Source organism: Diadema antillarum, unplaced genomic scaffold (genome assembly GCF_040938485.1).
Source record: "Diadema antillarum isolate AM-2024a unplaced genomic scaffold, OU_Dant_1.0 seq00000234_RagTag, whole genome shotgun sequence".
In the NCBI taxonomy this organism is placed as follows: domain Eukaryota; kingdom Metazoa; phylum Echinodermata; class Echinoidea; order Diadematoida; family Diadematidae; genus Diadema; species Diadema antillarum.
Window position 1 is genome coordinate 1,789,241 of NW_027271283.1, and position 25,512 is coordinate 1,814,752.

General features: G+C 40.3%; 1 protein-coding gene across 1 annotated transcript in view; it reads left to right on the forward strand.

Moving 5' to 3' along the window:
• LOC139729327 (uncharacterized) overlaps positions 1-25,512 on the forward strand; it is a 75,863-nt gene that overhangs the window by 35,402 nt on the left and 14,949 nt on the right. Inside the window, exons 34-50 of the mRNA XM_071640253.1 lie at positions 102-201; positions 1,411-1,458; positions 4,517-4,642; positions 5,152-5,214; positions 5,777-5,980; positions 7,118-7,237; positions 8,396-8,467; positions 9,400-9,498; positions 10,011-10,061; positions 10,627-10,700; positions 11,505-11,574; positions 12,184-12,282; positions 13,100-13,181; positions 14,049-14,077; positions 14,554-14,613; positions 16,313-16,381; positions 17,041-17,097. Of these exons, the coding sequence (XP_071496354.1) occupies positions 102-201; positions 1,411-1,458; positions 4,517-4,642; positions 5,152-5,214; positions 5,777-5,980; positions 7,118-7,237; positions 8,396-8,467; positions 9,400-9,498; positions 10,011-10,061; positions 10,627-10,700; positions 11,505-11,574; positions 12,184-12,282; positions 13,100-13,181; positions 14,049-14,077; positions 14,554-14,613; positions 16,313-16,381; positions 17,041-17,097 (1,423 nt within the window). The remainder of the gene's footprint in view (positions 1-101; positions 202-1,410; positions 1,459-4,516; positions 4,643-5,151; positions 5,215-5,776; positions 5,981-7,117; positions 7,238-8,395; positions 8,468-9,399; positions 9,499-10,010; positions 10,062-10,626; positions 10,701-11,504; positions 11,575-12,183; positions 12,283-13,099; positions 13,182-14,048; positions 14,078-14,553; positions 14,614-16,312; positions 16,382-17,040; positions 17,098-25,512) is intronic.

The following is a 25,512-nucleotide window of genomic DNA, read 5'->3' on the forward strand; positions in this document are numbered from 1 at the left end:
TTGCTTGGCTGCTATCATGTATTAAAACATTATACCATGAATCCTTTACAAACTGCTTTATGATAGAGTGTTTTCTTGTGTGGTTCTCTTACCTCTCTCAGACTTGCCCAGTCCCAGGCTGAGGTGGCGTCTCTGCGCCAGTCACTGGACATGGCCAAGCAGGAGTCCAGCGAGAAGAACAGAGAAACCTTGACCGCACAGGTGACCATTTCTTTTTTTCCTGCTTGCATACATTGTAATTTTTTTTATTCATTTGTATGTATGTATGTATATATGTATGTATGTATGTATATGTGTGTATGTTTGTGTGTGTATGAATGTGTATGAATGTGTATGAATATGTATATGTATGTATTTCTATGTGTATGTATTTTTTATGCATGTAACAATGTTTGTGTATGAATACCCTGCCACAACAAAACAGGATATATATATAGTACCTACGTAAAGCAAAAAGTTCTAGATTTTTTTCATAGATTTTTAATATTTTTTATGTACATCCTGCGCCAATATTCTTACAGACTGTACGTCTCAAGTGAATGTACTCTTACACTAAATACAGTTGAAGTGTCACATATTTGTTCTATAAAAGCTCATCAATTTTACACTAGATTTAAATGACTTTATGGCTCTTGATTTTTTATCCATTAATATGAAATACAAGAAATTGGAATGAAAAAGATGTTCAAGTCTACACTAATACCTACCTACTGTACATTTAGGCTGCTGAAAACTGTTTCTAGCCCAAGAACGAAAGGTTTATCAATGTAGTAGAATGTTTAGAGACTGCTGCAAGAATTGCTTGGTATTTTTATTCTTTCCCTACACAATGAGGTTAAGTGTAAACATGAAGTTCAGAGTGTGTATGCACTCAACCTTGCCTTGGAATGATTCACAACTTTCTATGATGTCCAAAGTACAGTATGAGAGTACAGAAACCACGAGCTTGTTTCTGTCTATGTGTGTCACATGAATGGGTATGTGCCATTATGAATAAATCATCGCTCTTGGTGCCTGTGAGCATGAAGAGAAAGAAACTGCTTCCATATTTGCTGCATGTTTGGTGAATGCTGAATTAAAACATGTCTCTGGTGCCCAGTCTGGTGAGTCCCATGCCTTCCCAATACTGCAGCTTTGCTCCGGCATTAATGTAGCATCGTGAGCCCGTTCTAGCATATCAACCCCTGTGCTGTAAATCTGGCAGGCCCAATGCAGCTGCCGCAACCGCAAAACTCCCTTCCAATATTCTCTTACTTGTCGTGCCAACAGGCATCGTCAAAGTCTTGGGAATGTAAGCTTGTTTTGTTTGGCAGCATAGGAGGTGGGACCAAGAGCAGAATCCAGAATCTTTCTTTCAAATCTCGGCAGAATTGGTTATGAACCTCAGTAAAACATCTTCTCCCCTCACAGGACAAGCTGAACTCCACTCTCACTACCATGCAGATGGAGAATAACCGGGTAACGCCAGATGATATGTTCCCTTTCTGACTAATCCCCATCAAACAGAGTTCTACTACTTACAGATTCATCCCCTTTAATAAACCCCACATATACTAAAACATGCTTGAATTGCTCTATCATGTATTCATTATGCCGGTATCACTAATGCGTGTTATATCATTTGTGAAATTAATTGCTTAACATTCTTACAGTTTTTTGTTTGTATAAATGAGCTTCATTGTATGACATTGTACGTTATCAAACTACAGTTGTACTTGTACATCAGTATCCTTCTTTGTATCATTTCTTGATATCAAAAGCATGTAAACTAACAAAACTGAACACTTTCATCCAGTATGAGATACCTTGTTTAAAGTACATTGCATGAATGTGTGCCTTATATTATGGGTGAAACAGGGAAAGTGTTTTCATTTAATATAATAACATTTATCCTGAGCAAACAGGACGTAAACATACAAAAATGCTGTGTCAATGAAGAAACGTGAATCAAATGTGTGGCATGATCAGAACTACTTTTCAACTATCTAAACTTGTCAATATGCTGATACTCATCATTCGATTTCTGTCGAGGAAATCTGTGTATCATTACTGCAAACTTCCTTCATGTCATCATCTCATTGGCATATCTTGTGTGATAAGCCTGGTACACATACTCTCATTTGTACATATACATCTTTGTAATGTATTGTGCTTGTGATTTGTCAAACATGTAAAGTCTTTAGCCATCATAGTTTATGCTAACCACACAACTCATACTGATGTACATGTAGCATCCTCATTGAAGAAAGTAACTTAACCCGTTGAGGACAAGCTGATTTTGCTGTAACATGCATTTCCCATAGACACCTGCCCGAGTATACTCAGGACTAGTCATCAGTGGGTTAATTGTGTTGGAATTTTACCACTTAAGTAAACTATATATGTGACCGTGCACCTCAAAACGAACATAAAGTCGCACACACTGATTTTGCGTGAGGACTGAAAATAAGTGAAATGGGTCAACCTAGCCGATCTTGACTTTTTCATATTTCCTGAAAGAGCGGGTCTTCTTTTACATTATGCTAAAATTTGGTATCATAAAACGGGCAGGAAAGTGTGTTTTTTTAGCAGTTTATCTCGAACATTTTTGGTAGAATAGTGTGGTTATGTGTGTCTTTAGAATCCCTTTTTCATTTCTGAAAAACCTTGTCCACACTCTTCACTTTCAACTCTAATAACTTTTGAAAAGATAGGGCTACTGCTTTGAAAGTTGGCCTTAATTATGGACAGAATGTGTTAATGAGGCATGCTTAATTTCATTTTAATCTGATAATCCCTTCATTGTTGTTACTCTGGTGGTTTACTTCCTGTCTTTTGCCCCATTCATCGCACAGCCAGCACGGTTTGGTAAAGATTAAGCGCTTGAATGGACACTGTACTTCAGAGCCTCTTTTCTCAGTTCACACTTTTCCTGAGTTTGTGCTTTCTTTCCAATATTTAGATAGGTTAGGAGAGTCCATTTGATTTGAGTTATACATCATTTTAAAGCTTAAAGTCTGTTCTTTCATAACATGGTCTTAACTAAAAATTCATGTCTGGCGACTTTTTGTTTGTTTTGAGGTGCAGAGTCACATATAATATCACAACATTAAAATACAATGTCTTCAATAAACTATGGATTTATCTCAATGTTATTGCAGGTTAAGATAGCTACATTTGTGTGTATGTTGGTGAACAATTATCTACGGTATGTCCACATGTTGTCTCATATGTACGTTGATTCAGATATCCATTGAGCATGTGAGTAATTTGATCAAACTAGCATCTATTCACTTAATGATTGCTAATCATGGTTGGATTTAGGAATAACAAGAAGCAATGACCCTATGATAACTCTGAGGGTTTTGCTGTTTCTTTATTGACCTATAGTTCTTCTTTTTGTTAATTGTTGTCAGCGATTGAACTGATTTGAACTAATCAGCATGATGATTGTGCAAGATTTGTTAATCCTGTCATGAATGTGTTTTAAAAGTGAAGCAACATATTTGTAATCTTAACCCAGTGAGAGAAACCCTTCTGTAATACATGACAAGTGTAGTGTCTAATGCACTTATAAACTGTAGTCCAAACCCCTGGTAACCAGGGCCTGGACTTGTATCGAGTCACATTTCTATGGTGTTACATTACCCGGCCAAGTCCCGGTCAAGTTCTGTTCAGGTGGGGCAAATATTTGTGTATAAATATCCAACTAATCTCCAACAGGTTGGGCAATAGTTGAGTTGAAATCCCTGGTCAACCTCACGACAAGCAGGGCAGTATTTGGGACACTTTGAAATAGTCCTCAAACCTAGTGTACTCCCACCCAACCTGGGCAAGATAAGTGAATTTCTCCTGATAAACCCCAGTTTATTCCTGACCAACATGGACCAGAAAAAAAAATGCTATTAAGATCTCCTGCCAACCTGAATGCAAGTCCTGGCCATCCTCAGGTACCCAGGGGTCAGGACTACTATTGACAAGTGCATAACAGGGTGCTCCCGCATAGAAAGTAGAGGAGTTGATGAGATTGCCCAATGCAGGAATTTAAATTTACACTGATTAGATAAAGACTTACATTGAAGGAAAAAAATCAAGTGATCAAATGATTGATATTACTGGCTACTGAAAAACAACAATCAAGTGTGGAAATTCTAGTTTTTGTGTCTGCCGGCCTGTACATCATAGCACTAGTACTATATGAAATATAAATATTATTTCCAAACTGATTTGACTAATGAAGATCAAAATTCTTGGCATCATCTGTGTTGAAAGCTGAGCTCTCAGAAAAAGGTACCATTTACTCATATCTTGCAGAAATTTACCAGACTGTTCGAAGTGATTCCATTTTAGATGTGATATCAAGTACATCAGGAACTCTTGGAGCACAGCAGAAAATATCTGGGTATTTTCTGCCCTTTAGAAATTTGTATCTGTATAGTGGCAAAACAGATTGTTTGGATGTATGGCATGTCTGAATAGATTGCTGAGGTACCTGTCTTAGTCCCATACTGAGACAATTTTGTGGTCTTTTGGGTAGGCTCGCACTGTGTGGGAGGAGAGACAGGCCAACATGACGGAGAATGTGAATCGGCTGAAGGAGGAGCTGCTGCAGTCGGAACACAACCGGCAGCTGAGAGAGCAGGAGCTGAGGCAGCTCCAGCAGGTAACGTTGGGATCATGGTGGATGACGGTGGTGTTGGTGGTCATCGATCACAGTTGGAAGAGCGTAACGTGGTTGTGTCACTGAGATGATGATGGAGAATGCGTCAGTGATGACGAAAGAGGACAGTCTTTATGACAGTGTTGTGGGTTATTGAGATAATAATATGAGGATTACCGGTACCATTATGGTTGTCGTGATGTGTGATGTTATCATGAAATAATATGATGTGATAGTGTGTAATGTTGATGGAGATGTTAGAGACGATGGTTATTTCCACTGAGGAAGAGCTGATTCGCTATAACGCACAATTCCCATAGACACCTGTGTGAGTGTACTCTGCACTAGTCTCTATCAGGTTAATGGAATGATTGATGTTGGCATTGAATGATATTCTAAGGCTTATCACTTGTTATGACACATCTATTTTAGAAATATGCCATTGCTAGCTCATTCGTGGCTAATGGTGAATCTCAAAATTGACTTATTTTGCTTTCAACCTGTCACTCCAGGAATTGACTGAGGCGCTAAGAAAGCAGTCCATTGCAGAAGCCAACCTGGAGGTTCGCAGTAAGGTAAGAGTGTAAGATGCTCAATTTGTCATCTATTGCACCTGCTCTTTCAAGGCTGGCTGGCTGCTGTAAATGCGGTGGCTATATTTTTCTGTAAATTTCATGTGTCAATGACATTTGGGAATTTTAACAAAACACCAAAATACTGCTTTCTGTGTAACACAGCTGCAATTGTCTCTAAAATTGAAATTGCTAACACTACTTCTTAAAAATCGCTGATATGTATTCTTAAAAATTGCTGGTCTTTATTTTTCTTTCCATCACACTGCTTCTCATCTGTAAATATCACCTCTCCCAAAATTGCCTTATGAGCCCTGATGCGCAGTGCAGTGTGCTGGTGAAATATGTCATGGATATACTGTAAGTGGGAAAAGGATAGGTGCACATGCCAACCTAGTGGTTGATCTGTGAGTTAGAGTTGTGCTCAGTCATCACAGGAAAGGGGCTAGTTAGATTTGACCTTGTGTCAGGGAACTTTATAACAAAGTTCTTGTTTTCCCACTTGCCCCACCCCTCTTCCCTGTCCCCTCCTCACCCCCCCTCCTTCCCCACCCCCACCACACAGGCCCTGAGTGACCAGGAGAGGGACAAGGCGGGGGCCCGCTCCGACCTGAGACAGATGCAGGACCAGGTGGCCATCATGCAGCAGGAGCGCCGCACTCTGGAGACCAGAATCGAGGAACTCCAAACGGAACTGCTCCAGGCAGAGCGTAACGGCATGGCCACCTCACAGCAGCTGGTCGACACCAACAAATCTCTGCAGAAGATGGTGCGTTGCCATAGCAACATTTTTTTTTCCCAGTAGTCATCCTCTCTTTCGTCATTTCTTTATTCCTCCCAACTTTGTTTTTTAAATGAAGTGAATGCCTACAATGGAAATACGTATATCGTCGCTGGGGTGACAAGACCTTGTATCTGAAATTTTGGTGAAAATGACTTTTTTTGATTAATGGTCAAATAATTGGTTTAGTGATGTCCTGTCCAAATCCTAACTGTCTTACCCCAAAAATGAAGCCACCACAGCATGTCAAAGGAAAGGCTCTCCCATTCGCTATAGTGCTTTGGCCGCCATGTTTTTTGGCTCTCCTGAACATTTGACATTTTGTAGATATGAGGGCTTGTCACCCCAGCGACGATATGCAAGCTTTCAACACCTCCATTAGCATCATGATTGAAGCAGTGTCATATGTAAGCAAAGCCTTTTTTAAACAAACTGTCATGTGTTGTATGTGGGATACATTGGAACCAATAATCTGCAAAGACGCAATGCTGTTTCATGAAAAGACATGTGTTTCAAAGTTGAGTGGTGAAGTGTGAGATTTGACATTCTTTGTAGTGATGACGAAACTGCAAAAGTCACAAATGTTTTTCCGCTGTAAGAGTCACATTTTTGTTGGGGATGTAAAGCATGTGCATTTACAAAACATGTTTGGATGAAGACTTGCATCTGATGCAGGAATAGAGAGTGAATTTACTTTGACTGCAGGTTATGCAATTTGTAAGAGGGTGCACAATTCTGTGTGATCCTCCATGCATCATTTGTTTAACAGTGACTGTATTTTTTTGCAAATTTCTCTCATCACCTGATATTTGATAAACGCTCCAAAGATATTGCCTGCCAAAGAATAAATGCAATTTCTTTTGTCACCAAGGCGGGAACTTGCAAACAGAGTACTTACAATAATTTCTCAATCCATTGCCGTTATTCTCAGGTGCATGAATGCATGAAATCATCATGAAAGTCCTGTTTCAGTAATGATTATACAACCAAACCAAGGGCATATACAGTAACTTGAATCCTTGGCAATGCATGAGATAATGATACAGCAAGGTAAGATGGAATAGGAATTGATTTGTATTTCGTGGTGACTCCACATGATTGTCTGATTTTGTCTGGTCATCACAGAGTGAGTTGGAGGAGAGACTACGCCACTTTGAGGCAGAGAACTCTCGCATGGAGATCGTCGTGCAGCAGGAGAGAGAGCGCAGCGAGGGTTTGAGGACTGATCTCCAGGAATCTCAGAAGGTAGGGGGAAAAAAAATCTGACCACCCCCACATGTCTTTAACTCTTTATGTTCCACGTTCGCACGTCCGACTCAGTCGACGGCGTGCCAACTTCGCATATTCTGCTCAACAAACAAAGCCGCCAAAACCGATCGATAAATCACTAATCACCGCTAATACCGCGACACAATGAAAGTGTCTCTCGTGCTTTTGTTCCTCTCATATACGGCTTGCATTCTATGTGGTGATTGACTATCAAGCGGCGTTCCCAACTAGATTTGCTCGTACATTCTAAGTTTTTGTCACGGTTTTATGTGCAAAAGTCATGCCTTTACAGTAATGTAGCAACTGGTCATTCAAAAGAAAAATTGAAAATAGATTTGTCATACAATTTACATCGAAACAAAGCTTGGCATTCCTCTTTAACTTTGCCTACTAGTATGCCCGTCTTAACAGAAATTTGTAGGAGTTATACAAATTGGAAAAACAGAATTCTTTCTCAGAGCATGACTACCTTCCTGTCTTAGAATAACGTGGCACACAGGGGGTTGCCACCATGGCACATAAAGAGTTAAAGGAATGGTATAGTTTTGGTTGAGATGGGGATTCAGATTTCAGCTTTTTGCAAGATGATAAGAAATTGCCTATGAAATATGGAAGAGCATGTATTACAATTCTAAGAGGAATTCAAAGTTTGTTTTTTTGAGGAAAATTGGTTTTTAGATGGCTGAGATATCCAAAGGCAAAGTAAAGCAAAGTGATCGTAATAAAAGGTGGGTCCCACTTTTTATTTGGACCTCTTTGTTAAGGATATTTCAGCCATTTCAAAACCAGTTTTCATCAAATAAACTTTGAATTGGTCTGAACTATTGTGAAACCTCTCATGAAATATTAAAAGGCATACAATTCAAAGAGGAGTTTAAAGCTTGTTGTCAAACTTTATGCAGTAGCTTTTTTTTTTGTAGAATATATTATGCTCATTCTGTTGATATTTCTGTATTGATAAGGAAAATCAATAACAATACAAATGTCTCTTTCATGCTTCAATTGCCACAGCTGTGTCGAAAATTCACAGTGTCAGAAATGATGTGTAGTACCTAGTACAGGAGAGTCTTACTGCTTTCAGTCTGGCATATTCTGCATCTGTTGTAATACGCATATTGTGTATATTGTCTGTAGATTCGCAGTGGACTGGAAGCCCTGGTTACAACGCTGAAGACCAGCAATTTGCAGATTGAAGGCAAATTCAATGTACGTCCTCCTCCTCTTCTTCCTCCTCATACTCCTCCTTCTCCTCCCGCCCCGTACTCCTTCTCCTCTTCCTCCTCCTCCTCCTCCTCCGCCTCCTCCTCCTCTTCCTCCCCAAGTATCCTACTTCATGCCTCTCTGTATGGAAGCCCCCACCACCTTTCCCCAATTTTTCTTCTGCTGAGATGATGAATAGATGTGACTGAAGGTTCTCTGATGATGTGGAAAGCATATACAGCAAAGAATACAGAGTGTAGCTGTTTTGCACATGCTGGCAATTAGAAAGTAGAAAAAAAATTGAATTTGTAATCCTGTAAAAGCTGTGAATTTAATGAGGGTTTAATTTTCACAAATTCTGCTAATCACTGTTGGACTGTGAATTTAACAGCACATGAAAATATCATCACCTGATCTTTGTCGTGTTAAATATGCAGTGCAAAAATATCTACATGCGCATTCTGCAGCATTTAGCGCCTTTCTATCTGGGACAAATTAAACCATGGCCATCATGGCTGGCTGGATGTGTGCATCCCTCCTGTCATAGTATCGACAAACCTCGAGCTTGAGATACAATGTAGTGCAGTAATCTTGGTTGCAGGATGTGCATGCTGTGTGCATATACGTATGTACTAGTATCTTTGTGCACTCAGTCGTATATTAAGTGCATGTACTGTATATAAAGTACAGTGGCAGAATGAACGGACAGGCGTTAGTGCTTTTACGATAGCCTCGGTGTCAAATCGTGAAAAATAACATCTTGCAAAAATGTCTGTGACCTTCGCAAATATCTATACGTAAAAAATAACAGCTTCTACATTGATCACCAAAGTGTACATGTACTCAAGCCTTGTCTGTCTTTGTTGTAAGACCGTTTAAAAAAGGAACAAAATTCGATTGGACGCCTTACCTCGTGATTAAATGCTTTATATCTCCAGGAGGAGTTTGCTGCCAGGAACATCTTTGCCAAGGAGGCCGAGGAGCACAAAGACTTGTGGGAGACGGAGGTCAAGTCCAGATCACGCCTGGGTATAAAGGTTAGAGACAGTTGTGCTGGAATGAACAGGGCACTGACCCTCACCTATTAAGCATTGTTGATTATCTTAAGAAAAACAGGCATATCTTGATCTGAGGCAAACATCATGATGGAATGAATGCCTTGGCATTGTGTACTACAAATTACCATACACACTGATTATACAGTATCTTGCAAAGCAGGCTGAGATAGTGGCATTCATTTTTGTTGCAGTTTGATGTGATGCATCAGCATGTAGTTAGTCATTGTATTTTCTATTGTATGTCAGTATCTGCTTACTTAATACAATTCCAATATCTCATTATCTCTTATGAATCAGTTACATCACACTGCTCTCATGTTTATGTTGTCAGTTTTGTTCCTTTTATTGTTATTTGTTTTTGAGAAACTGGTTATTCTTTCTTACAATTCTGAAAGACTGTTCATCTCCAAGAACTTGTGCATGTTTATACACAAAGGACCTTTGATAAGACTGAAGTCAAATCCCAATCTCTTGCCCATTCTTTTATTCAGATATCTCAGCTAGAGAGAGAGAAGGCCAGAATGCAGTCAGATGTTGAGGAGGTAAGAGCCCATTTTAGGAAGGTGATATGGAACCTAATGAAATTAGTGGCTGAGAGCTATCACATGACCAGGCTTTTATTTTGCCTAAGGGCCCAATTGTACTTTTCATTGAGCGTTAGTGTACTGCTTGTCTGTGCTCCATTGCATTGCCTGTGTATTAGAAATGCATTCCAATTGTTTGTATATGTGGTTTCAGTTAGTTTGGAGCTGGTGCTGACCTGGGAATTTTGCTAAAATGGCTGTCGTAGAGTCAAAACTATGTTACCATTTATAAAACAAATAATGCTCATTACTTGGTCAGGTGCTGGTGAAATACACCCTCTGTAACTTCTGAACAGTCCACAACACACTCAGCTTCACCTTGTGTATTTTTTACTGTTCCAAAATTACTATCTAATGGATAATTCTTACTAACGACCTGTGTAAGGGGCATTTTTGTATACTACTATTTTATTTCCTACAAAAACCCAGTTTGAGATCTGATGGGAGTATATATACCTTTGCCCTAGGCCATGTGCAATTCATTCAAGCACAACCTCTTGTCATTCATGTTGCTTCAATCTAGGAGAAACGAAAAACTAGGAAATTTGCCGAACTCAAGAAGAACATGGAGATCCAGTGTAAAGCAGAAGCTGAGAAGTGAGTTGGAAGCAAATACATTCTTAAGTAGCAGTCAGGTTCCTCTACAGTTGTTTGTTACTTTTGTCACTGTCTGTCTTTTCATTTTCTGTCTGTTTGTCAGTCTTTCCACATGGCTGTCAGTCTGTTTTTCTGTGCTACTACTCCCTAATCCTACATTCATGTACAAGGAAGAAAAATTACCATTGCAATCAATTCTCAAGTTTGATCTTTTGTCTTCAAAAGGATGGATTATAAGATTATATATGAGTCAATGCAAAAGGTGTGATAGTGGTCCTGCTATTTTTGTTCATGCATGGTTTTGATGTTTTCAGTGTTCATCCACATAGTTTAGAATTATAAATAAATCAAAAGATTAGATCAAAACTGAATGTACAACTGAGTTACGTGCAAGAGAGAATGGACACTTTTTCAAAAGAGATTTTAAATAGCCAGGAGACCCCCAGGGTTAGAACCAAACCGTTACAGTTACTGTAAGGAGAAGGATTTTCCTGTATGTCCATATCTAATGGGGTTTGTGTTTTGAGAAAGCATATAGCGTACTGAAGTCATGATGTTACAGTCTTTTGTTTTAGCTTTTGTTAGAACCAGATGCACGCATGATTAATATCAACAATAGTGTTCACAGATATTCGGACCAGGTGAGGTTGTTTAGAGCCAGTTTCCATGGCAATGAGTGGCTATGAGTATGATGTCATACTTTGGTAATCTATGCGATTATGCCATTGCATCATGTAGCGTGTTGAGCAGGTGCAATGCATGCTGTGAGTGTAATCTTTGTTCTTATCGATGACGCCCTGGCAGGAATCAGCGGCTGGAGCAGGATCTGTCAGCTGCCAAGTCCAAGATGAAGCTCATGAAGAGAAAACTCAAGGTTTGTGTCATGTGCAAAGGTCTTTCACTGTCAAAGTTTATGGCTCCCAAGTTTGTGCTGTTGGCATCATCAGTTTTTTTTTTTTTTTAAGGACCCAAGCTTACATTGTAAGTTACATGAGGTTTCTGCAGTGGTAAAGAATGCACTTCAAGCTGGAAAACTGTGTGTTATATTAAATGATGCACACAAATGGAATGGTGACAAATTTTAGTTTCAAAGACTTTGCATAGGCACCTGAACTGTGAAACATATGTACATACATGTAGAATGTTGTGAGAGAGATACAATTGTAGGTGTATGAACGAATTGATTGATTGATATGTAAATAATTAGGTACATAGTGTAGATATAGAGATAGACAGGCAGATAGATAGATGGATAGATGAATAGATGTAGATAGATACTTGTAGGTTGATAGATACATAAATAGACCAATAGATAGACAGGTAGATGGAAAATAGAGATAGAGAGAATAATAGAAGAAGATATGAGTAGAGATTTAATGCTGTGCCGTCAGGGTGGATTCGATCAGGTATTTGTGAGAAAACATTTCATTTGCCAAGAATCTGTGATTGTGAGATCACGTCTCCTTGGTTCTGTGGTTTGCAGGAGCAAGAAGCACCAGAACTAAGGATCAACTCCCTGCAGTCTGATTTTGAGAGAGAGAGGATCAACATGGATGGCACAGTGGTCACACTCCGGAGACAGGTGGGTTGGGAGGCAGGCGGGTTGGGAGATGGGTGTGTCGGGAGATGCTTGGGTCTGGAGACAGGTGGATCAGGATATGGGTGGGTTAGGACACAGTGTGAGTCAGGAGACGCTTACGTCTGGAGACAGGTGAGTTAGTGGGTTAGGAGACGGGTGGATTGGAAAACAGGTGGATTGGGAAATGGGTAGGTCGAGAGATGGGTAGGTCAGGATGTGGGTGTTTCAGGAGACAGGTGGGTCGAGAGATGGGTGTTTCAGGTGATTGGTGGGTCGGGAGATGCATGGGTTGGGAGATGGGTGAGTTAGGAGATTGGGGGGGGGGGGGAGGGGGGGCTGGGAGATGGGTGAGTCCGGAGATGGGTGAGTTAGGAGATGGGTGGATCGGAAATGGATGGGTTGGGAGATCAGTGGGTTGAGAGACGGGTGGGTCGGGAGATCAGTGGGTCAGGAGGATGGGTCAGTCAGGAGATGGATAGCCAAGGAGACAGGTGGGTTGGGTGATGGATGAGTCTCCAGATGGATAGGTCGGGAGATGGATGTGTCAGACGGGTGGGTTGGGAGACTGGTGGGTTGGGTAGAGGGGGGTCGGGAGATGGGTGGGTTGGGTAAAAAGATGGGGGGTTCAGTAGAAGGGCTGGTCAGGAGAAGGGCCCGTTGGGAGTTAGACGGGTTAGAATTGAAATGAATATGAAATGAAATGAAATTGAATTGAAATGAAGTTAATATGAAATGAAATTTAATTAAATTGATATGAAATGAACGCAATGTTGACTACCAACTGTCTTCAGTTAGACCACACCTTCTCTCTTCCTACCAGCTGGATGACGTCAACCAGCAGCTGGAGAGAGAGAACCTTCTCAGGTTGGACATGGAGAAAGAGAACCGACGACTTCTGCAGGGTGGGTCCCAAGTTTGGGGTTTCCCCCCCTGTAAACTGCTTTAATCCTTTTACAACCAATGTCTCATAGTGCCATTCACTATTTATGCAACTGGAATGAATGATTTAAAAGCAGGTTAACCTGTTGGGATTAATACTTTTTAGACCAAGGGGATGTTTCATAAAGCTGTTCCTAGAGTTACGAACGACTTAAAAACGACTGGTGATCAGTTCTGATGTGCTATACTTATCAGAATTTCAGTAATCCAGCACAAGAACTGATCACTAGTCGTTCTTACATCATTTCTAACTTTAAGAACAGCTTTATGAAACACCCCCAGATCCACAAATTGATGCAACTATTTATTTATCATTCAATTTTGTAAGTCATCTTGCATGATTTTTTTCCTTTATGTCTTACAGCATTCTCTTTTTCTCTATTTCTTTTTTTTTTCAGCTTACAGGTTATGCAGATTGAATTTTCCCGTTTTACTTCTCAGGTGTCGAGCATCAAACCTCAAATGTAGATTTAACTCTCAAAATGCAGAGAGTAACAAGAGTGCACTAATAAATTTTGTCAACTCTGTACCAATGTAACAACTATCCTGGAAAATTCTGTGAAAGAACAGAAATTACAGTTTAAAGAGGGAAGTGACCTGACTTCTATGGCATTGTAATAGTTATTTCGCATTTGTTGTACTTGGACTGCCTGCAAGTGCTGTTTAGATAAAGATGATTGTATTCTGTCGTATTGTAGTGAACTTGTCTGTCATTAGGAATTATCAGCAGTGAGAGTTGGAATGTGGCCCTTGAGAAAAAATCAAAGAAAGTCTTTTTGTGATGAGTACTCAAAATCATCGTTTTATATCAATGTCTGATTATTTTACAGAGGTTAATTCTACAAAGAGTGCAGTAAAGGTGAGAGATTGTTCACTCCATACCTTCAGATACAGTGTGAATAGTAAACTGTTCAGTCAAGAAAAGAAAACCATATCTCAAAAAATGGTAAATACAGTGTACCAGAAGATTATAATGTCCAGACAAACCATCTTAACCTGTCAGTTACACTGTTGATTTGATGCAGAGTTGGTGGAAACTTGCATTTTGGCTTTGTAAATTAATAGTTTTTATATGTGTTTGTTGATTTGTGTGACATTTGCATTGTACATCACATGTGGCTACAAACTTTGTCATACTTATGTAATGAAGTATTTTCAGTATTGAGATGATGGTATTGACTTGTTGCATATTTCTTCTTATATTCATGTGCTTAGTGTCCACCTAGTGTGAATTAACATTTGTGTATAAATCCTTTTCTTCATCAAATGTGCAATTTCAGACCTCACTGACTCTTATTCTTGTGTTTCTCAAATATTTGCTCTTCTTTCTTTTAGAATAAAGAGAAGCTGGAGAAATCCAAGCGAAAACTTCAAGAAGAGCTGTCACACACAAGAGTAAGTTCAAAAAGATTTCCTCCCCCCCCCCCCCTTAACCTTCTTTGGGCCCACCAGCCTCTAACATCCTATTTAGTCTACATAAATGTGTTGCCCATAGGAATAGAAGAGTTAACTGAACCTTCCTATGAATATGCCATAGACACCAGCTTGAACAAGTTTTTGATTAATTGGAGGTACTGTACAATGAGTAAATGTTAATTGTATGCTTTAGTTAGGTTTTGGAAGCAATATGACATGTATGATTAAGACTAGAAATGCTGTGTTATTCTACCTGTTGTTTGTTTGGGTAGGGAGTTTGTAATTTTTATCTTGTTATTACTTTCTTCGGGGGGGGGGGGGGGGAGGCATTAGAGTTTATATAAACTACTACAACTATTGCAGTCATTGGTTGGCAAATAATCCCACCTTTTCTTTTAAAAAGACTTTTCACAAACCACAGTACTGTTCAAAATGGTTTCAATCACATCATTGAAAGGATGTGGATACGTAAGGCTGTTTAATCATGATGCTGTCACTAGCAGGGTAATGGCTTGGGTTCCACCTATGCAGAATTCATTCAACTGTGTGTTTTAGTGGCATTCCTCATTCAATGTCTGATGGTGTGTTGTGCAATTGTTGGAGCAGTGGTCAGTGTACCTATACTGACAATTTCATGAGCTGGATTAACTGAGTGCCACTTCACTGTGCATACAATCTTGTGTGTATGTCTGGTTTTATAATAAATATGGAGTTTCTTCTTGTACCTTCCATGTGTTCATTTGGAAGAGGTAATAAACTGACCGGGTGACTCCTTGATGTCATGCAGCGGTCATAACTATTATGTCATTACTCCACAGTTCAACATTTTCTCTGATATTCATGTGGCATTTTAAGCCAATTTTCATACATAGCTCACACTTCGGTATTAATAAATTCCAACACTTGGCAGGTTTCCAAAGACCAACTTAATTTCACCCAAGTTTTTTGATACACTTCAGATAATGTTTTTATCAGTCCTTACATTTAATTTTTTCCATTATTATTTCTCTGTCTTTTCCTCGCTTCATTTCTTCCATTCTGGTCTAATATAATGTCATTCTTTATGTTTCCCTCTCCTGGCTTATTTTTCTTTCATCCATTTGAAACTCTTCTCAGCCACTTCCTTTCCATCAACTGACTGATGAAACACTCCAGGTGTGTGGATGCATGATTAGGATAGCAATGAACTGATTTCTGTATTTAGTGCTATGTAACATAGAAACATGCTATATAGAATGTGGGTTTGGCCAACAAGAAGAGTAATTTTTATGTTCATTTGCATTCACAGTTGACTTACTTATTTTTTTGAATTCTTTTCATGAATGTCAACTAGGGTATGAGGTGGGATCCCCTGGAATATCATCAAGCAGTTGATTTTGATATCAAATTACAGTTTGATAACCTCCACCCTCCCCCTATCTTATCTGAAACACACTGTATTCTCAAGGTCAAGTGCATGTTAACCCATTTATCATCACACTTCTCTCTACCATTTCTACATCATGATCTGCGGAAGGCTTCTTTTTCAGTGGGATTCAATGTACTTTGTAAAGGCAACCTGTCTGTTTAATGTTCCGTAGCTCTGGGAAGATGCTTTCCATCTCCAACACTTAACTCCCTGTCAAGTCAGGTGATTTGCAAGGTTGAATTGAATTTTCTCCACTAAATCTTTCTACAGATGGCCATGCAGCAGAATTATGTAGAGAAAGGAGAGCTAGAGAAATACAAGCAGGAGCTAGATGCAAAGGTAAGGGGAGATATTTCTAAGTTTAGAGTCTGTGGATTGCTAGATAAAGGTGGTTTTTTTCCTTAGTTCAAATTCTGCGGATGTCTGCTGTAGAAAAAAAAAATCAAGCAAGCAAACAAATACTGAAAAACGAGGAATGTTCGCGTGCATTTTAATTTCGCGAGCGGCAACATTCGCGAAATTAGAATGCATGCAAAAGTTCTTACCTACACAATACGCATTGGATGCCAGTGGTAAGTCACGAAAATTTCATGCTGCAAATATATCATGTTTCACAGTCAACAAAAGTTGCTATCCTAAAATCACACAAGTGTATTTTGCTGTTTTCAAAGGTATTGGTACTTTAATTGTAATTATAATTGTATTAGATCCCTACATGACTGCAATATTAAGTTTAGGATCATGAAATATGCTTTGCCCCAGTGTTAAAGAGTTGTTGTGTTTCATCAACAGTGGAGTATGTGAATGATGATTCCAAAAGTTAGTGTTTTAAGGCAGTCAAATCCATACAAAAATGGTTCTAGATGTGACTTGTTTATTGACAGAATAATGCTGGTTCTCTGCTTGCATGTGTGTAGTGTGTGTGTGTGTGTGTGTGTGTAAATTATGATTTTGTTAATTTTACGTTCCCACATTTGTTGGCTTTCTGACTCTGACAGGCTCGAATCGAGATCAATGAGAAACTGGAACAAGTCAATGCTTATTTGGAGCAACAGGTGAGGTAGACCTATGAACAGAGAGAAAGAGAGAGAGAGAGGTGGGGGGGGGGGGGGGGAACATCATTCAAATAGCCTGACAGAAGGCACCAACTGACACTGTTCAGAACAACAAGTGACAGTCAAATTAATGATTCTTGTGTGGAGTCATTTTTTTTTTTTATTCAATGTGGAATTCAACGTCTAAATCTATTCACTTGTAAAACAGTCAATGAAACAGAAAATGGTTGATTATTTTTAAATCATTCTTTTTCTTTGCTGTTACAGCAGGGAGTGTCAAATTCATGACGGCACGTAGAAGAAACATGAAACTGACGATGAAAATAATTAAGATGAGATATATAGAAAGTTGGCTGCCTCAGAGATTAAACCAATCTCTGCCACGAGGAGCATGCTTGTTCTCTTGTTAGACACTATACCCAACTTAATGGAACGTTCATGTCTGATTACTGGTAGACAGCTCATGAAACAGGATATACCAGTCAGGTAAATTTATGGTTGAATCTAATGCAGATTCCTTTGTCACTGGGATTCTTCTTCTGTGAAGAAGATTAGTTGCCTAAAAGATTAAGCCCATTTCTGTCATGAGGAGAATGTTGGTCCTTCAGCCATAGACACCTAACTTAGTGCAATGTTAATGTCTGGTCACTCGTAAACAATCAAGAAAATTGAAAATGGCAGTTATGTGCATTTATTAAAGAATTTAGCTTATCCATTTTTCTACCATTGAATTTCTAAGCCCCAATAATGACATTTAGGTGTAGATGGGCAAGACATCTTTTATGTTTATGAGAGAAAGCATTGCCATGGTAACCACAATTTCCCCAAAACCTTGTGGGGCAAACTACTTCCACAAGCTCAGTGAAGCCCCTTTCATTTGGCAGGAAAAGTTCTATAACCCTTTTATTCTAGGCTCAGTGTAGCCCCTTTCATTTGGCAGGACAGTTTCTATTACCCTTTTATTTCCAGCTCAATGTAAACCCTTTAATTTGGCAGGACAGTTTCTATAACCCTTTTATTTCAAGCTCAGTGTAGCCCCTTTCATTTGGTAGGAGAGTTTCTATAACCCTTTTTTCCCAGCTCAGTGAAGCCCCTTTCATTTGGTAGGACAGTTTTTATAACCCTTTTATTCCCAGCTCAGTGTAGCCCCCTTTCATTTGGTAGGACAGTTTCTATAACCCTTTTATTCCCATCTCAGTGTAGCCCCTTTCATTTGGCAGGGCAATTTCTATAACCCTTTTATTCCCAGCTCAGTGAAGCCCCCTTCATCTGGTAGGACAGTTTTTATAACCCTTTTATTCCCAGCTCAGTGTAGCCCCTTTCATTTGGTAGGACAGTTTCTATAACCCTTTTATTCCCATCACAGTGTCGCTCCTTTCATTTGGTAGGACAGGTTCTATAACCCTTTTATTCCCAGCTCAGTGTAGCCCCTTTCATTTGGTAGGACAGTTTCTATAACCCTTTTATTCCCATCACAGTGTCGCCCCTTTCATTTGGTAGGACAGTTTCTATAACCCTTTTATTCCCAGCTCAGTGTAGCCCCTTTCATTTGGTAGGACAGTTTCTATAACCCTCTTATTCCCAGCTCAGTGTAGCCCCTTTCATTTGGTAGGACAGTTTCTATAACCCTTTTATTCCCAGCTCAGTGTAGCCCCTTTCATTTGGTAGGACAGTTTTTATAACCCTTTTATTCCCAGCTCAGTGTAGCCCCTTTCATTTGGTAGGACAGTTTCTATAACCCTTTTATTCCCATCTCAGTGTAGCCCCTTTCATTTGGTAGGACAGTTTCTATAACCCTTTTATTCCCATCTCAGTGTAGCCCCTTTCATTTGGCAGGGCAATTTCTATAACCCTTTTATTCCCAGCTCAGTGTAGCCCCTTTCATTTGGTAGGACAGTTTCTATAACCCTTTTATTCCCAGCTCAGTGTAGCCCCTTTCATTTGGTAGGACAGTTTCTATAACCCTTTTATTCCCATCACAGTGTCGCCCCTTTCATTTGGTAGGACAGTTTCTATAACCCTTTTATTCCCATCACAGTGTCGCCCCTTTCATTTGGTAGGACAGTTTCTATAACCCTTTTATTCCCAGCTCAGTGTAGCCCCTTTCATTTGGTAGGACAGTTTCTATAACCCTTTTATTCCCGGCTCAGTGTAGCCCCTTTCATTTGGTAGGACAGTTTCTATAACCCTTTTATTCCCATCACAGTGTCGCCCCTGTCATTTGGTAAGACAGTTTCTATAACCCTTTTATTCCCATCTCAGTGTAGCCCCTTTCATTTGGTAGGACAGTTTCTATAACCCTTTTATTCCCATCTCAGTGTAGCCCCTTTCATTTGGCAGGGCAATTTCTATAACCCTTTTATTCCCAGCTCAGTGAAGCCCCTTTCATTTGGTAGGACAGTTTCTATAACCCTTTTATTCCCATCACAGTGTAGCCCCTTTCATTTGGTAAGACAGTTTCTATAACCCTTTTATTCCCAGCTCAGTGTAGCCCCTTTCATCTGGTAGGACAGTTTCTATAACCCTTTTATTCCCATCACAGTGCCGCCCCTTTCATTTGGTAAGACAGTTTCTATAACCCTTTTATTCCCAGCTCAGTGTAGCCCCTTTCATTTGGTAGGACAGTTTCTATAACCCTTTTATTCCCGGCTCAGTGTAGCCCCTTTCATTTGGTAGGACAGTTTCTATAACCCTTTTATTCCCATCACAGTGTCGCCCCTTTCATTTGGTAAGACAGTTTCTATAACCCTTTTATTCCCAGCTCAGTGTAGCCCCTTTCATTTGGTAGGACAGTTTCTATAACCCTTTTATTCCCGGCTCAGTGTAGCCCCTTTCATTTGGTTGGACAGTTTCTATAACCCTTTTATTCCCAGCTCAGTGTAGCCCCTTTCATTTGGTAAGACAGTTTCTATAACCCTTTTATTCCCAGCTCAGTGAAGCCCCTTTCATTTGGTAGGACAGTTTCTATAACCCTTTTATTCCCGGCTCAGTGTAGCCCCTTTCATTTGGTAGGACAGTTTCTATAACCCTTTTATTCCCGGCTCAGTGTCGCCCCTTTCATTTGGTAGGACAGTTTCTATAACCCTTTTATTCCCAGCTCAGAGTAGCCCTTTTCATTTGGTAGGACAGTTTCTATAACCCTTTTATTCCCATCACAGTGCCGCCCCTTTCATTTGGTAGGACAGTTTCTATAACCCTTTTATTCCCATCTCAGTGTAGCCCCTTTCATTTGGTAGGACAGTTTCTATAACCCTTTTATTCCCAGCTCAGTGAAGCCCCTTTCATTTGGTAGGACAGTTTCTATAACCCTTTTATTCCCAGCTCAGTGTAGCCCCTTTCATTTGGCAGGACAGTTTCTATAACCCTTTTATTCCCATCACAGTGTCGCCCCTTTCATTTGGTAGGACAGTTTCTATAACCCTTTTATTCCCATCTCAGTGTGGCCCCTTTCATTTGGCAGGGCAATTTCTATAACCCTTTTATTCCCAGCTCAGAGAAGCCCCTTTCATTTGGTAGGACAGTTTCTATAACCCTTTTATTCCCAGCTCAGTGTAGCCCCTTTCATTTGGTAAGACAGTTTCTATAACCCTTTTATTCCCAGCTCAGTGAAGCCCCTTTCATCTGGTAGGACAGTTTCTATAACCCTTTTATTCCCATCACAGTGTCGCCCCTTTCATTTGGTAAGACAGTTTCTATAACCCTTTTATTCCCATCTCAGTGTAGCCCCTTTCATTTGGTAGGACAGTTTCTATAACCCTTTTATTCCCGGCTCAGTGTAGCCCCTTTCATTTGGTAGGACAGTTTCTATAACCCTTTTATTCCCAGCTCAGTGTAGCCCTTTTCATTTGGTAGGACAGTTTCTATAACCCTTTTATTCCCGGCTCAGTGTAGCCCCTTTCATTTGGTAGGACAGTTTCTATAACCCTTTTATTCCCAGCTCAGTGTAGCCCCTTTCATTTGGTAGGACAGTTTCTATAACCCTCTTATTCCCAGCTCAGTGTAGCCCCTTTCATTTGGTAGGACTGTTTCTATAACCCTTTTATTCCCAGCTCAGTGTAGCCCCTTTCATTTGGTAGGACAGTTTTTATAACCCTTTTATTCCCAGCTCAGTGTAGCCCCTTTCATTTGGTAGGACAGTTTCTATAACCCTTTTATTCCCAACTCAGTGTAGCCCCTTTCATTTGGTAGGACAGTTTCTATAACCCTTTTATTCCCAGCTCAGTGAGGCCCCTTTCATCTGGTAGGACAGTTTCTATAACCCTTTTATTCCCATCTCAGTGTAGCCCCATTCATTTGGTAGGACAGTTTCTATAACCCTTTTATTCCCATCTCAGTGTAGCCCCTTTCATTTGGCAGGGCAATTTCTATAACCCTTTTATTCCCAGCTCAGTGTAGCCCCTTTCATTTGGTAGGACAGTTTCTATAACCCTTTTATTCCCAGCTCAGTGTAGCCCCTTTCATTTGGTAGGACAGTTTCTATAACCCTTTTATTCCCATCACAGTGTCGCCCCTTTCATTTGGTAGGACAGTTTCTATAACCCTTTTATTCCCATCACAGTGTCGCCCCTTTCATTTGGTAGGACAGTTTCTATAACCCTTTTATTCCCAGCTCAGTGTAGCCCCTTTCATTTGGTAGGACAGTTTCTATAACCCTTTTATTCCCGGCTCAGTGTAGCCCCTTTCATTTGGTAGGACAGTTTCTATAACCCTTTTATTCCCATCACAGTGTCACCCCTTTCATTTGGTAAGACAGTTTCTATAACCCTTTTATTCCCAGCTCAGTGTAGCCCCTTTCATTTGGTAGGACAGTTTCTATAACCCCTTTATTCCCGGCTCAGTGTAGCCCCTTTCATTTGGTAGGACAGTTTCTATAACCCTTTTATTCCCAGCTCAGTGTAGCCCCTTTCATTTGGTAAGACAGTTTCTATAACCCTTTTATTCCCAGCTCAGTGAAGCCCCTTTCATCTGGTAGGACAGTTTCTATAACCCTTTTATTCCCAGCTCAGAGAAGCCCCTTTCATTTGGTAAGACAGTTTCTATAACCCTTTTATTCCCAGCTCAGTGAAGCCCCTTTCATTTGGTAGGACAGTTTCTATAACCCTTTTATTCCCAGCTCAGTGAAGCCCCTTTCATCTGGTAGGACAGTTTCTATAACCCTTTTATTCCCAGCTCAGTGTAGCCCCTTTCATTTGGTAAGACAGTTTCTATAACCCTTTTATTCCCAGCTCAGTGAAGCCCCTTTCATCTGGTAGGACAGTTTCTATAACCCTTTTATTCCCAGCTCAGAGAAGCCCCTTTCATTTGGTAAGACAGTTTCTATAACCCTTTTATTCCCAGCTCAGTGAAGCCCCTTTCATTTGGTAGGACAGTTTCTATAACCCTTTTATTCCCAGCTCAGTGAAGCCCCTTTCATTTGGTAGGACAGTTTCTATAACCCTTTTATTCCCAGCTCAGTGAAGCCCCTTTCATTTGGTAGGACAGTTTCTATAACCCTTTTATTCCCAGCTCAGTGTAGCCCATTTCATTTGGTAAGACAGTTTCTATAACCCTTTTATTCCCAGCTCAGTGAAGCCCCTTTCATCTGGTAGGACAGTTTCTATAACCCTTTTATTCCCAGCTCAGAGAAGCCCCTTTCATTTGGTAAGACAGTTTCTATAACCCTTTTATTCCCAGCTCAGTGAAGCCCCTTTCATTTGGTAGGACAGTTTCTATAACCCTTTTATTCCCAGCTCAGTGTAGCCCCTTTCATTAGGTAGGACAGTTTCTATAACCCCTTTATTCCCGGCTCAGTGTAGCCCCTTTCATTTGGTAGGACAGTTTCTATAACCCTTTTATTCCCAGCTCAGTGTAGCCCCTTTCATTTGGTAAGACTGTTTCTATAACCCTTTTATTCCCAGCTCAGTGTAGCCCCTTTCATTTGGTAGGACAGTTTCTATAACCCTTTTATTCCCAGCTCAGTGAAGCCCCTTTCATCTGGTAGGACAGTTTCTATAACCCTTTTATTCCCATCTCAGTGAAGCCCCTTTCATTTGGCAGGACAGTTTCTATAACCCTTTTATTCCCATCACAGTGTTGCCCCTTTCATTTGGTAAGACAGTTTCTATAACCCTTTTATTCCCATCACAGTGTCGCCCCTTTCATTTGGTAGGACAGTTTCTATAACCCTTTTATTCCCAGCTCAGAGTAGCCCCTTTCATTTGGTAGGACAGTTTCTATAACCCTTTTATTCCCGGCTCAGTGTAGCCCCTTTCATTTGGTAGGACAGTTTCTATAACCCTTTTATTCCCATCACAGTGTCACCCCTTTCATTTGGTAAGACAGTTTCTATAACCCTTTTATTCCCAGCTCAGTGTAGCCCCTTTCATTTGGTAGGACAGTTTCTATAACCCCTTTATTCCCGGCTCAGTGTAGCCCCTTTCATTTGGTAGGACAGTTTCTATAACCCTTTTATTCCCAGCTCAGTGTAGCCCCTTTCATTTGGTAAGACAGTTTCTATAACCCTTTTATTCCCAGCTCAGTGAAGCCCCTTTCATCTGGTAGGACAGTTTCTATAACCCTTTTATTCCCATCACAGTGTTGCCCCTTTCATTTGGTAAGACAGTTTCTATAACCCTTTTATTCCCATCTCAGTGTAGCCCCTTTCATTTGGTAGGACAGTTTCTATAACCCTTTTATTCCCATCTCAGTGTAGCCCCTTTCATTTGGCAGGGCAATTTCTATAACCCTTTTATTCCCAGCTCAGTGAAGCCCCTTTCATTTGGTAGGACAGTTTCTATAACCCTTTTATTCCCAGCTCAGTGTAGCCCCTTTCATTTGGTAAGACAGTTTCTATAACCCTTTTATTCCCAGCTCAGTGTAGCCCCTTTCATCTGGTAGGACAGTTTCTATAACCCTTTTATTCCCATCACAGTGCCGCCCCTTTCATTTGGTAAGACAGTTTCTATAACCCTTTTATTCCCAGCTCAGTGTAGCCCCTTTCATTTGGTAGGACAGTTTCTATAACCCTTTTATTCCCGGCTCAGTGTAGCCCCTTTCATTTGGTAGGACAGTTTCTATAACCCTTTTATTCCCATCACAGTGTCGCCCCTTTCATTTGGTAAGACAGTTTCTATAACCCTTTTATTCCCAGCTCAGTGTAGCCCCTTTCATTTGGTAGGACAGTTTCTATAACCCTTTTATTCCCGGCTCAGTGTAGCCCCTTTCATTTGGTTGGACAGTTTCTATAACCCTTTTATTCCCAGCTCAGTGTAGCCCCTTTCATTTGGTAAGACAGTTTCTATAACCCTTTTATTCCCAGCTCAGTGAAGCCCCTTTCATTTGGTAGGACAGTTTCTATAACCCTTTTATTCCCATCACAGTGTCGCCCCTTTCATTTGGTAAGACAGTTTCTATAACCCTTTTATTCCCATCTTAGTGTAGCCCCTTTCATTTGGTAGGACAGTTTCTATAACCCTTTTATTCCCATCTCAGTGTAGCCCCTTTCATTTGGCTGGGCAATTTCTATAACCCTTTTATTCCCAGCTCAGTGAAGCCCCTTTCATTTGGTAGGACAGTTTCTATAACCCTTTTATTCCCAGCTCAGTGTAGCCCCTTTCATTTGGTAAGACAGTTTCTATAACCCTTTTATTCCCAGCTCAGTGAAGCCCCTTTCATCTGGTAGGACAGTTTCTATAACCCTTTTATTCCCAGCTCAGTGTCGCCCCTTTCATTTGGTAAGACAGTTTCTATAACCCTTTTATTCCCAGCTCAGTGTAGCCCCTTTCATCTGGTAGGACAGTTTCTATAACCCTTTTATTCCCATCACAGTGCCGCCCCTTTCATTTGGTAGGACAGTTTCTATAACCCTTTTATTCCCATCTCAGTGTAGCCCCTTTCATTTGGTAGGACAGTTTCTATAACCCTTGTATTCCCAGCTCAGTGAAGCCCCTTTCATTTGGTAGGACAGTTTCTATAACCCTTTTATTCCCGGCTCAGTGTAGCCCCTTTCATTTGGTAGGACAGTTTCTATAACCCTTTTATTCCCAGCTCAGTGTAGCCCTTTTCATTTGGTAGGACAGTTTCTATAACCCTTTTATTCCCATCTCAGCGTAGCCCCTTTCATTTGGCAGGGCAGTTTCTATAACCCTTTTATTCCCAGCTCAGTGTAGCCCCTTTCATTTGGTAGGACAGTTTCTATAACCCTTTTATTCCCAGCTCAGTGTAGCCCCTTTCATTTGGTAAGACAGTTTCTATAACCCTTTTATTCCCAGCTCAGTGAAGCCCCTTTCATCTGGTAGGACAGTTTCTATAACCCTTTTATTCCCAGCTCAGTGAAGCCCCTTTCATTTGGTAAGACAGTTTCTATAACCCTTTTATTCCCAGCTCAGTGAAGCCCCTTTCATTTGGTAGGACAGTTTCTATAACCCTTTTATTCCC